Below are 11,555 nucleotides of genomic sequence, written 5' to 3' on the forward strand. Positions count from 1 at the left end.
GGACGACACCGCAAGCAGACCCTGAAGTTGGACGTGGGCCAGCGATTCGCCTCGTGCAATCTCGAGGTGGCCCTGCCCGCATCGGTCGCCTTCGACGGCGTATCGCGGCCCATCGACATACCACCGGCCGCACGCACACGCGCACTGGCAATCGGCCCACACCTTTTCCTTCGGAAAGATGACACTTTATGGATCTTGTTTACGACCCAACTGGAGACACAACACAACAAATGAATTATAAAGCAAAATAGAAAAATAAATATTTATAAAACAATTAATTTTGAATACAACGGGGGATGGGTGACTTTCACGGTCATCACATGGCGATGGAGTTGATGGCCAACTCGATCACGAACTTTTGCTTCACAATCGCATTGCACCTGGCCACACAGCACCGTTAACCTACGTTTGAGCTGCACACGACACGACCAACGACACACATGGCACGCACACGCCACGTATGACACACAAGCCAGCAACAGCGGTCGTACCACTCGTGCATGATGAGTTCATCGTCGGCCTGGAGCACGATGACGACGCTCTTGGAGTGGGTCACCTGGAAGCAGTTCTCCTTGTCCGCATACTCGGTCAACTCCGAATCGTACAGCGGGATCTTCACCGGGCGGCCCTGGTACTACCCTCGCCCCACCACCCCATCCATCCATCAGCTCGTGTCGTGCGGATCGTGCGTGTCGTGCGGTGTCGTGTGTATGAAGTGAACCTTGTCGGTGAAGACGAAGAGAATGCCGTCCTTGAGCACGCAGTAGCGTTTCTTGAAGCCCCACAGCGTCTTCTCGGCGAGGTAGCCCTCCTTTTTCTGTGGCCCAGCAAGCGTCACGAGCGTGAGCACAGCTCTGGGCGCCCAGAGGTGGCGCGGAGCAAAAACGGAGAAGCACGTGCACGCCCAGAGTTAAAAGGGGGGAAAGTGTGTGTGTGCGGACGTACGTCGACGTCTTTGCGCGAGATGACGGAGCCGGTTCGGCGGTCCTCGAATGCCGGGCGGTCGGCGTCGGCCGCGGAGGTCGCCTTGAGCTTTGCGATGATGCCCCTCAGCTGCGCCATCCAATGCCCACGCGTCTGTACCAACCAACACCAATGGAGATTTTTAATTAGTCAGCCATTAAATAAATAAAAAGAGAAAGAAGCGTACGTCGTCGCTGTCGGCCTGGAGAAGGTAGGTGCGCTCCAGGGTCTTGAGCTGGAAGCCGCCCTTCTTGCCCTTGATCACGTCGATCACCTCCACGTCCGCCAGCGGAATGAATCCGTTGGCCGTCGCCGACTAATGAACCGGGTATCAGCACCACACACACACACACACACACACACACACACACATAGCGCACACTAACGAGTGGCGAATGGAGAGGCCATGCGCGTACTTTCATCCCGGCAGGCGGGCGTTCGTTGTAGTAGAAGAGGCGCCCCTTGTGATGATAGAACCACCGCTTCTTCCAGGTCTTGATGGCCCCCAGGTCGCCCTTCTTCCACAGGTAGCCTTCCAGCTCCACCGATTCGGCCTCCCCATCACTGCTCATCGTCGTGGGCAGCGCCGGCAGCTTTTGGCTCGGCACGGGCGGACGACCGCCGCCCGCAGCCGCCGCGACGGCCACGGCGCCGGCGCCACCGGCAGCCACCGCCATTTCCTGCTCCTGTTCACGGAGCAGCTCCTCCTCGAGGCGCAGGACCTCTTCCTCCTCGCGGCGCAGGCGCTCCTCCTCCTCGCGCTCGATGCGCTCCATCTCGCGCTCGCGCTCGGCGGCCTCGCGGGCCAGGCGCTCCTTGGCCTCGAGCTGCTCGCGGTCGGCCTGCGAGAGCCGCGCCCGAGCCTCCTGCGACTGCTTGTCGCGCAGGTCACGCGCGCGCTGCTCCTCGTCGCGCCGCTCGCTCTCCTTTTGATCGCGCTCGCGCTGCTTGCGCTCGCGCTCCTCCTCGAGCTCGGCCAGCACCCGCTTCTCGATCTCGGCCCACAGCGCCTCCTCCTCGCTCCGCTCCTGCTGCTCGCGCTCCTCGGCCTCCTTGAGCAGCCGCGCCTCCTCCTCCATCAGCTTCTGCTCCTCTTCGAGCAGCCGACGCTTCTCCTCTACCATGCGCGCCTCCTCCTCGCGCCGCACGCGCTCCGCCTCCTCGCGCGCCCGCCGCTCCCTCTCCTCCCTCTCGCGCCTCTCGCGCTCCTCCTCGCGCGCCCTCTCCTCCCTCTCGCGCTTCTCCCGCGCCTCCCGCTCGAGCCGCTGCGCGTTGAGCCGGTCGCGCTCGGCCCGGTCCTTCTGCTCGCGCTCCAGCCGCTCCTTCTTCATCCGCTCCAGCTTGGCCTTCCAGTCCGGCTGCGCGCTGTCCTTCGGCGGCTCGACCACCGGGCCACCGCCCGCGGCCGCGGCCTGGTACATCGACGCCCGCTGGTGGATCGACATCCGCTGTGTCTGCGGGCTGCTGCCGCCAGCGGTGGTGTTATCCTTGGGCTTGGGCGGCTCGAAGGCGGCGGAGGCGGCGATGGCGGCCTGGTAAGCCGAGGCGCGCGGGTTGGTGGAGGTGACCGCAGCCGCGCCGGCGGCGGGGCGCTGGGACCACCGCTCCTCGCGCGCCTTCTTCTCCTTCTCCAGACGCAGCAGCCGCAGCCTGTCCGCCTCGATCTTGGCCTTCTCCTTCTCCTCCTTCTCCTTCGCGTTGTCCTGGGCTGCCGCGAGGCTTCTCTGCTTCGCCTCCGCCTCCTCCCTCTCCGCCTTTTCCTTCTCCTCCCTCTCCCTCCGGGCCTTCTCCTCGGCCTCCTTTCTCTGCTTCTCCCGCTGGGCGGCGGCAGCCTTGGCCGCTTCCTCCTCCTCCTCCCGCTTCTTCCGCTCCAGCTCCTCGCGCTCCAGCCTCACCCGCTCGTCGCGCTCCCTCTTCTCGCGCTCCTCCTTCTCACGCTGCTCGCGCTCGACCTTGGCCCGCCGCTCGGCCTCCTCCTCCTCGCGCTGCTTGCGCTCCCTCTCCTCCCGCTCGACCCGCGCCCGCTCCTCGCGCTCCCTCCTCTCCCGCTCCTCGCGCTCGCGCTTGAGCCGCTCCTCCTCCTCCCTCTTCTCGCGGGCCTCGCGCTCCTTCTGTGCCCGAGCGCGCTGGAGAGCCTCGAGCCGCGCCTCCCGCTCCACCTCCTCCCTGCGACGACGCTCGCGCTCCTCTTGCTCCGCGGTCTCCCTGCGCTCGCGCTCCTCGCGCTCCCTCTTCAGCTTCTCCTCGCGTTCCTTGCGCTCGCGCTCCTCCCGCTCCCTCCTCTCCCTCTCCTCCCGCTCGCGCTTCTCCCGCTCCTCGCGCTCCCGCCTCTCGCGCTCCTCCCGCTCGCGCTTCTCCCGCTCGAGCCGCTCCTTCTCCCTCGCCTCGCGCTCCTCCCTTTCCCGCCTGAGCTTCTCCAGCCGCTCCTTTTTGACCCGCTCGGCCTCCGCCTCCGCCTCTTTCCTCTTCCGCTCGGCCTCGGCCTCGGCCTCCTTCCTCTTCCGATCCGCCTCGGCCTCGGCCTCGGCCTCTTTCTTCTTTCGCTCGGCCTCGGCTTCGGCCTCTTCGCGCTCGGCCCGCTCCCGCTCCTCGCGCGCGCGGCGCTGTTCCTCCTCGTCCCGCTCACGCTGCTCGCGCTCCCTCCGCAGCCGCTCTTCCTCCTCCTTCTGCTGTTGCTGCTGCTGCTGCCGCTTGCGCTCGGCCTCGGCTGCTGCCTGGGCCTCCCGCCGCTTGCGCTCCTGCTCCGCGGCCTCGGCTTGGATCCGCCGCTCGCGCTCCTCCTGCTCCTTCTTCTTTTCCTGAATCTCGCTGAACACACACACGCGTTCAGTTGTGCTGCCACATCGCCAGATCTGAGGTGGCGTACAGCAATTTGTTGCGGTTGCGCTCGAGGGCCTCCTTGGTCTCTTGCTTGCGAAGGAAGGGTGCGGCCGCGCCGGCGTCAGCAGCGGGAAGAGGGCCCTGGGCCTTGTTGGGCGCCACGGTCTTGCGCAGGCCCGCGGCACCGCCTCCGCCGGCCATGGCGGCCGCCATCATGGCTGCGCCCATACCACGGCCGGCGCCAGCGGTGGGGGCCGACGCGCCGCCGGCTCCCGGTCCCGCCATCATCGCGATGACCGCTGCCGACGGCGCGGCGCCGCCCGGCGGGGGCGCTTCCTGGGCCTCGATGAGGAACGACGATTTGGCAGCCACCGCTGGCACCTGCTCAGCCGCCACCGTTAGAACACACGACACGCGCGCGCGCAACCACCCACGGCACACGCGACACACGACACACACCTTTTTGTGGTGGCCTCTCGTGGGTGGTCGCCGGCTCTTGCCGCCAGCACCCTTGACCATTGGCCGGCCTTGGTCAGATGCGTGATCTTCTCCGAGCTCTCTGCAGGCGCGCTGGCGGCCGGGGCAGGCTGCGCCGCGGCGGCGACTTCCTTCCGGACGATCGCGCCCGCCTGGATCCTGGCCGAGCGCCTGACCTCGCGCTTGTGCTCGAGCTCGGTCTTCTTCTTCTCAAGCTCCTGGCGCTTGCGCTCGAGCTCGGCCTTGTCCTTCTCCTCCTTGGCCTTCTGCATCCGCTCCAGGTTGCGCTGGAGCATCTGCGCCTCTGTCTCGCCGGGCCTCATGGCCCCGGCGCCCGACGAGGCCGCGGGTTGGGCGCCGGCAGGCTGCCCGGCCGTAGCACCCTGGGTGATGGTGGCGATGCCCGCTCCGGCCCGCTGGTCGCCGCCCGGCTTGTTGAAGAAATGATAGAACTGACTGTGGCGGGTGACATGTCCAATGTTGCGAGTTCGTGAGCGTGCGCGCGTGCGTGCGTGCGAGCGAGCGTGCGTGCGTGCGTGCGTGATGCCGCACCTGAGATAGGTCATGACGGAGAATTTGTCGGGCGTGGCGATGAGCATGTCCTCGACGTCGAGCAGCTGGGGGATGCCCAGGCCAGTGGCCGCCCGGAAGGCCGTGTCCAGATTCTTCTCCCGCTCACCTGCGCCGTACCACCATATGCATACAAACCCGAAGCGCAACGGCCAGTGGCACGGACAGCGAGATCGGTGAGCCAACACAGCTTTGCAACGTGCGTCGGTACCGATCGCCAGCGCGCAGCGAAATGAAAATGTAAAATAGTCCACTTTGGGTCGGCCACTGTTGGCTGGGGCCAGTGCGCGGTGGTGGCAAATATCCTCCATTTCCGTGCAACAAGAAGGCGTAGCACTGGACAGCGCAGGCGGGGTGCAGATAGACAAAAGACCAAAGCTGGTCGTGATGGGTGTAGTGGGTGGGGCTGGGCGCACCTTTTTTGAGGACCTTGAAGTCGATAAGGCCGGGCCGGTGCTTGTCCACGAGGGCGCAGAAGGCCAGACCATCGGCCCAACTGGTGGTAAAGTTGCGAACGTCCACCCCCGCATACCCCGCTGTAGCTCTCTGGCACCTGTGTTTATTTTAATCATAATAATCAGATGAATAAATATCTTGACACAAGCGAAGCCCCGCGTACCAAAGCAGTAGGGCCTCTTGGCCTCGCACAGTCGCCATGGGGTAGGGTGTTGCTGCAGGGGGTACAACACAAAGTTGTTTTTCAAATTTTAATTTTAATTTTCACCCTTTTTTTGTGGGGGTAGGAGTGGTATGCCAGGAATGCGAGCAATACAACGCTGAGCGAGAAGGCACAACGATCAGATTGTACGCTCACTGCGCTAAAACAAGAACGAGTTTCATTCAAGGAGCATGGGAGTGACCCTGAGCAAGGAAGATGACATGCTCGACCAATTTTATGGGAGGGGCTTGCGGGAGCTCTCGATGAACGGGAATTTCAGCTCCCTACCAGAGGAAATCATCCTCCACATCTTCTCCTTCTGCGATGTGCGATCTGTGTTGGAGGCTGGCACCTTGTGTCGGCGCTTGCGGAAGGTGGCAAGCGACGAGACAATCTGGAAGACCATCTTCAAGGCCAAATGGGGAACTTGCCGATCGCGCGAGGAGGGAGGGATCGACCAATACGATTGGCGCGAGGAGTTCATGAACAGACAACGCTTCGTGCTCGAGAAGAAGAGGGCGAGAGCCGATGCCTCTACATCGGGCAATAACACCAGCCTCGCAACACAGATCTGGGACTCTGTGGTGTCCACCCTCAATCCCTTCGTGCCCATTCGCAAACGTAAGGTCGTCTTTGTTGGTCTCGAGGCTGCTGGCAAGGTACCTAGCACCCCTGCTCCGTTGCTTTGCTCGCTACTCCATCTGTGGTGTACCAACACGCGCCTGTTCGCGAATGCACAGACCACCTGCTGCTTCAGATTGCAAACGAACGGACCCGACCCCAACTACTTCCCCATTCCTCGTCGTACGTCTGGCCGACAACGTTGCCTCCACTGGCGCTCACGCTTCCCAACAACAACAGAGTGCTTCCCCCCGATCGACGTCTTCCAGACGCGCGAGCTTGAATTCGTGGCGTGGGACGTGGGCGGCTACAAGAGCAAGTACTACGACAGCTACAGCCACCGCGTCTTCGCTCCTCGCCTCCAGGAGTGCGAGGCGCTCGTGTTCGTTGTTGACGCCTCTGAAGACGAACGCCGCATGACCGTACACACATGCCCTCTCCTTGCGCGTGATTGTGAGGCTTTGGCTGACACGACTCGACTCGACTCGATCACAGGAGGCGAAGAGGGAACTGTCGGCCGTGCTGGAGGCCAAGATGGAGGCCATGTTCGAGAAGTCGCTCAACCTCTTCGAAAGGGACAACAGGCCATTCCCCGTGATGGTGTTGGCCAACAAGCAGGATCTTCCTCGCTCCCGAAAGGCCGACGAGGTGTCACGCTTCTTCGCCTCCTGCTTCGAGCCCTACGAGAACGTTATCTGGACGTGCCGGGCCGCCTGTGCCGCCAAGAAAGAAGCCGAATGTATGCTCATCCACCGCTCTTCCTCTGCACACCAAAGACACACCAACGACACACCACACGCATACTTACCATTATTGGCAGGTCTTACGGAGGCGGTGTGGTGGCTGCTGTACGAGATGGAACACACCCGTTGATCCTCATGTTCACCCACAACCACCCATGTACATCATTAAATCCCTCCGTAGAGGAGAGTTGTAAACTCGTTACGTTGCTCTGGTCTTGTTGTGCGATCTTTGCCGCGTGCGTGCGTGCAACGTAGCCTGCCATCGTACGAGGCCCAGCATGTAAACATTTCAATATTTCTTGGGGTGGTGTACGCTCACCCCAACGTGTCTCCCTCTCTTCCCTCTTCCATGGCCAGGTAGGCTCGGATGAGTCGGCACTTGCCACATTGGCAGTCCTTCTCGTGCCCAGGCATCGCTCCCTCTTCGACCGCTTCCGCTTCCGGTTCCACCTCCTTCTCCTCTTCCACGCCGTTCAAGCCTTGGAGGGGGGGACGAACACGACGCACGAGTCAGCCATTGAAGGAAAGAGGTGCGCACAGGACACGTACTGGTGGTGTCGGCGGCCGGATCGGGGTCGAGCTCGCCCAGGTCGATCGAGAGGTCGTAGAGTCGCGAGTTGTCGTCAGCGGTGGTCATCGCCATGCTGCCCGTTATCGCTGCATTGCACGCACATCATCTCGTAGGCGGACACGACACCCAATACACACGGCACACACGACACGACACCGACACACACGACACGACACGACCAACGACACCCAACACACACGACACGACAAAGGGGGGAGGGGGGTACTGGTGTCGGGGTTGACTGGGAACCCTCGATCGGCGGGGAGGAGGATGAAGGTCTGCTTCCAGTGGGTGGGCTTCTCGCCCGGCGCGGTGGAGAGCACCACCACCTGGCCGCCCGTCGGTCGCATGTCACCCGAGTCTGCCGCTGCGTCCGAGCCCTGCACCGCCTGCGACTTGCTCTTGTAGGTGTGGTGGGGGTCGAACGTGACGTCGAACCACACGCAAAACCCGTGCATCGTATCGTCCCTTTTAACAATAAACGAGGACGACGTCAGGGAAATTGACCAATTCTGGTGTATGACGACGCAAGTGGCGAGAGGGAGTGCAGTACCGGAGGATGGGCAGTTCAAAGTTGCGTTTGATTCTGCGCAATTGCTGCGGGCTCACGGAGAGGCAGTCGATGTCTTTCACCAGCAGGGGGTGAGACAGGAGCTGCTCCTTCTCGACCGTGATCTGAATCTGTCTCAAGTTACCCCCCCCCCATTGCACGCACCGCCTGGATGAGCGCACGTCGCGAGAGCCTTCTTCGCTGAACACCAGGAGCGGTGGTGGCGCAGGGGTGTACCTCGGGCTGGGCCATCAGCTGGGCCTTGACCGCAGGCAAAAGAGCCGAGTAGTCAAGCCCGTACACATCCTCCCAGAAGGTCACGCTTCGCGCGGTCAAACAGAACGCGTAAGGCCGACATGGTACAAACTGCGTGTGCGGTGTGTGCGGTGGTGTGCGTGTGCGTGTGGTGTGTGCGTGTGATGCGCAGGACGTACTGTTCTTCGTAGTAGCTGTCGAGGTTGACAGGCGCCAGGAAGATGCGCGAGCGCGAGGGGAACACCAGCCCGCCCTCGTTAAGCCACTTGTCGCGTGCGTAGAGCACCGAGTCCAGCATGGACTCGTGTAGCAGGTAGAACCCCATCCACTCGCTCACGATGATGTCCACCTTCTCCGGCAGCTCCACCTCCTCCATTCGCCCCTTGATAACCTGTCATGGCTCAGCTCGCGCGTTAGCTGCTGCTCCTGCGAGCTGGTGCTGCAGCTCCAGGCCTCAGCGAGGTCAAACTTTGATACCTGGATACGATCGGCGAATCCGTTCTTCTCCACCAAGAGCTGTGCGACGTTGGCCATGTTCGAGCCCTCGACGGCGTAGACCTATGGATGGTTGGGTCAGTGACACTGGAAAAAACAGTGCTGCGCAGTCTGACTGAACCTTCTTGGCGCCGGCGCGGGCGGCGAACATGGCCAAGAGGCCTGTGCCCGTTCCGACGTCCAGCACCACCTTGCCCTGGAACGCCTCCTTGTTGCCCTCGATGGCCTGCAGCACGAGCGGGCCATCAAAAAGAACACAACACGCAATGCTCTCTCTCAAACGACCGTGCTCAACACACAACGCGGCTGATCAGTGTCGTGTGCAGTGCGGAGGGTACCTTGCGGTAGGCTTCGCTTCGCGGCCGATCGCGTAGCATGAGGTGGTGCACGCCCAGGTCTTCGTAGCTCTCGAAGTAGTCCTCGGCCGCCACCGTCTTCGGCTTCTTCTGGCTGGCTGTTGGAGGCGGTGGTAAGAGGGGGAGGGAGTGGGGTGCAAAGTGGTCCAGCTTGCAGTTCAGTTCGTACCGTCAGGAGGGTAAGATGAGTTCCCGCTCGGCGCCAGTTCGCTCTCATTCCGCTGTCTCTTACGGCTGGATGAAGAACAAAGATTGATTAATCTTTGTTCTAAATAATGGAAAGCAAATGATCGCCATGCACACCACAGTACAGTAGCAATGGACTACCTCGGCTCCTCCATGATGCTAGATCTCCGGAAGCGAGTAAGATCTGCAATGGCGGGATTGACAACACTGAAATAATCAAATCAAAATAAAATAAAACTCTCCGGCGATTTCGCTTGTTTGTTGCAGATTGCGAGGATGTTGGCGCGTCGCGGAGTGAACCCTCGATTGGTGGGCCTGGAGGGCCGCGCCGGCTCTGTCTCCCGTTATGGCATCGCTTCCTCTCCCGCTGCGCGTCATCTGGCATTTCCCACCCGCACATTTGCCACCACGACCAGATCATCTTCATCTTCATCTTCCAGCGCCCCGTCATTGGCACGGCGCCGCCTGCCATCCATCATTTCGCGCGGCAGCGTCTTCTCTTCCACCTCTTCTTCTTCTTCCATTTCTTCCTCCGTATCAGCGGCGATGCTCATTCGGCATGAGCGGAGGTGCTACGCCACCGAGACTGTCGAGGTATTCCCCCAAAGCTTGATGGATTGAATCAAATTCAATTTTTTAAAAAATAATGAACGATGATGATCGCACACAGGAGGGCGCTACTGCAGCGGCCGAGGCGGCGACACAGACGGGCGCGGCGGTGGAACGCGGCAGCGATGCGATGGCCTCGTTCATCGCGGCCGACCCGGTGACCAGCTTGACGCCGGCAGCGCTGGAGGTGGTGGAGCGCACGACGAGCTCGTTCCCGCCCATCAACTGGCTCGTGGACGCCATGACGTTCGTCCACTACACCGTGCCTCTCTCGTGGGCCGCGACCGCCGTCTGCTTCACCCTCGCCTTCCGTACCATGATCTTGCCTGCCGTACGCCATCCGAGTGGTCCCTTGACATTCTCCTGATGACGCTCACCTTGTCGTGTGCGTGTGTCATGTTCAGGTGGCCCTGACGATGCAAAACAGCGCCAAGATGCGCGCCGTTCAGCCCGGTACACACGGCACACACACACGACACACACGACACACACGACACACACGACACACACACACGCACCACACACACACACACACGACACCACACACACACGACACACACACGCACCACACACACACACACCACACACACACACGACGCACACAGTGTAAGCTTTTTGTTTACATCCGTGCGGTGTCGACCACAGAGCTGGAGAAGATCAAGGCCAAGTACGGCCCCAACGTCGGCAAGGACGTCAACGTCGCCATGCAGTACCGCGAGGAGGTACGGCTGTGGCCCCACCACAAACCCAACGCGCCTCATACCCGCCTTGACCGCCCTTCCGCGTCCATGCGCGTGCTGGTCGCAGGTGAGGAAGATGATGGCCCAGTCCGGCGTCAGCATGTGGAAGACGATGGTGCCCTTCCTCGTGCAGACGCCCCTGTTCGTCAGCTTCTTCTTCACCACCAGGAAACTTGGTACGCGCTAACGCTCATTCATTTTCATTCATAAATAATTCGTTGCGCTGACCCCTGGCACTTGTAGCTGAGGAGGAGCCGGGACTTCGGGATGCCAGCTTCCTGTTCTTCAACGATCTGTCGGCGGCGGATCCCTACTACATCATGCCCATCCTCACTTCGCTCACCATGCTCGCCACCATCGAGGTACGCAGCGCGCCCCCGAGCCATACAGTGACGCAACAGTTCGCGCTCTACGCGGCCAACTGACGCACAATACTCCCTCGGGTATGTGTATGTGTATGTGGAACACACAGCTGGGCTCTGATGGTGTCGGCGGTCAGAGCAACCCGGCGCTCAAGAACTTCCTGCGACTCTTCTCCGTGCTCGCCATTCCGGCCACGTCCAGCCTTCCCATCGTACGCGCCCCTCTTGTCCCTTGGATCGACGTCGTGTAGCTTGCTGACGTGCGACCACTTCGCGTTTTCTCTCCTACGCGGCGGCAACAACCAGTTCACGCACATCTACTGGTTCTCGTCGAACTTGTTTTCGCTGTGCCAGCTGGGCCTGTTCAAGGTGCCCTTCATCAAGAAGGCCCTCGGCCTGCCCGACTACCAGGGCGTGTCGCCCATGCTGGGTAGCTCGGACCCGCAGCCCGCCAAGCCCGAGGTGACCTTCCAGCAAAAGCCCAGGATCATCAGGACCAAGAACCAGAAGTAGAAGGAGAACAGCGAGCACTCCGCCTTCGTCATCCATCGCTCATCTGACCAAAAATGAAGCGCGTTC

The 11,555-nt window shown here is 61.6% G+C and overlaps 4 protein-coding genes across 4 annotated transcripts; 2 read left to right on the top strand and 2 right to left on the bottom strand.

Moving 5' to 3' along the window:
* Positions 1-316: 316 nt before the first annotated feature.
* ACA1_279200 (calponin domain containing protein) lies at positions 317-5,487 on the bottom strand (the record flags this gene model as incomplete). The annotated part of the gene is made up of 11 exons (XM_004344631.1): positions 317-380; positions 492-628; positions 722-817; positions 946-1,077; positions 1,151-1,279; positions 1,380-3,771; positions 3,830-4,164; positions 4,293-4,716; positions 4,813-4,939; positions 5,247-5,326; positions 5,450-5,487. 11 exons carry the CDS (start codon positions 5,485-5,487, stop codon positions 317-319), a joined length of 3,954 nt encoding a protein of 1,317 aa, XP_004344681.1.
* Positions 5,488-5,679: 192 nt separating this feature from the next.
* Positions 5,680-6,982, top strand: ACA1_279210 (Fbox domain containing protein; the record flags this gene model as incomplete). The annotated part of the gene is made up of 5 exons (XM_004344632.1): positions 5,680-6,147; positions 6,229-6,292; positions 6,350-6,531; positions 6,605-6,848; positions 6,930-6,982. The coding sequence occupies 5 exons, from the start codon at positions 5,680-5,682 to the stop codon at positions 6,980-6,982; spliced, it is 1,011 nt and encodes a 336-aa protein (XP_004344682.1).
* A 185-nt stretch (positions 6,983-7,167) lies between these two features.
* On the bottom strand, positions 7,168-9,420 carry ACA1_279220 (methyltransferase domain containing protein; the record flags this gene model as incomplete). Its single annotated transcript, XM_004344633.1, has 11 exons — positions 7,168-7,331; positions 7,402-7,509; positions 7,650-7,891; positions 7,977-8,104; positions 8,211-8,295; positions 8,408-8,619; positions 8,706-8,786; positions 8,845-8,949; positions 9,062-9,177; positions 9,249-9,313; positions 9,407-9,420. 11 exons carry the CDS (start codon positions 9,418-9,420, stop codon positions 7,168-7,170), a joined length of 1,320 nt encoding a protein of 439 aa, XP_004344683.1.
* Positions 9,421-9,811: 391 nt separating this feature from the next.
* ACA1_279230 (membrane protein insertase, YidC/Oxa1 subfamily protein) lies at positions 9,812-11,489 on the top strand (the record flags this gene model as incomplete). Its single annotated transcript, XM_004344634.1, has 8 exons — positions 9,812-9,859; positions 9,936-10,205; positions 10,279-10,327; positions 10,520-10,596; positions 10,682-10,790; positions 10,858-10,976; positions 11,087-11,188; positions 11,283-11,489. 8 exons carry the CDS (start codon positions 9,812-9,814, stop codon positions 11,487-11,489), a joined length of 981 nt encoding a protein of 326 aa, XP_004344684.1.
* Positions 11,490-11,555: the final 66 nt, after the last annotated feature.

Source organism: Acanthamoeba castellanii (assembly GCF_000313135.1).
Source record: "Acanthamoeba castellanii str. Neff unplaced genomic scaffold scf7180000084776, whole genome shotgun sequence".
In the NCBI taxonomy this organism is placed as follows: domain Eukaryota; phylum Discosea; order Longamoebia; family Acanthamoebidae; genus Acanthamoeba; species Acanthamoeba castellanii.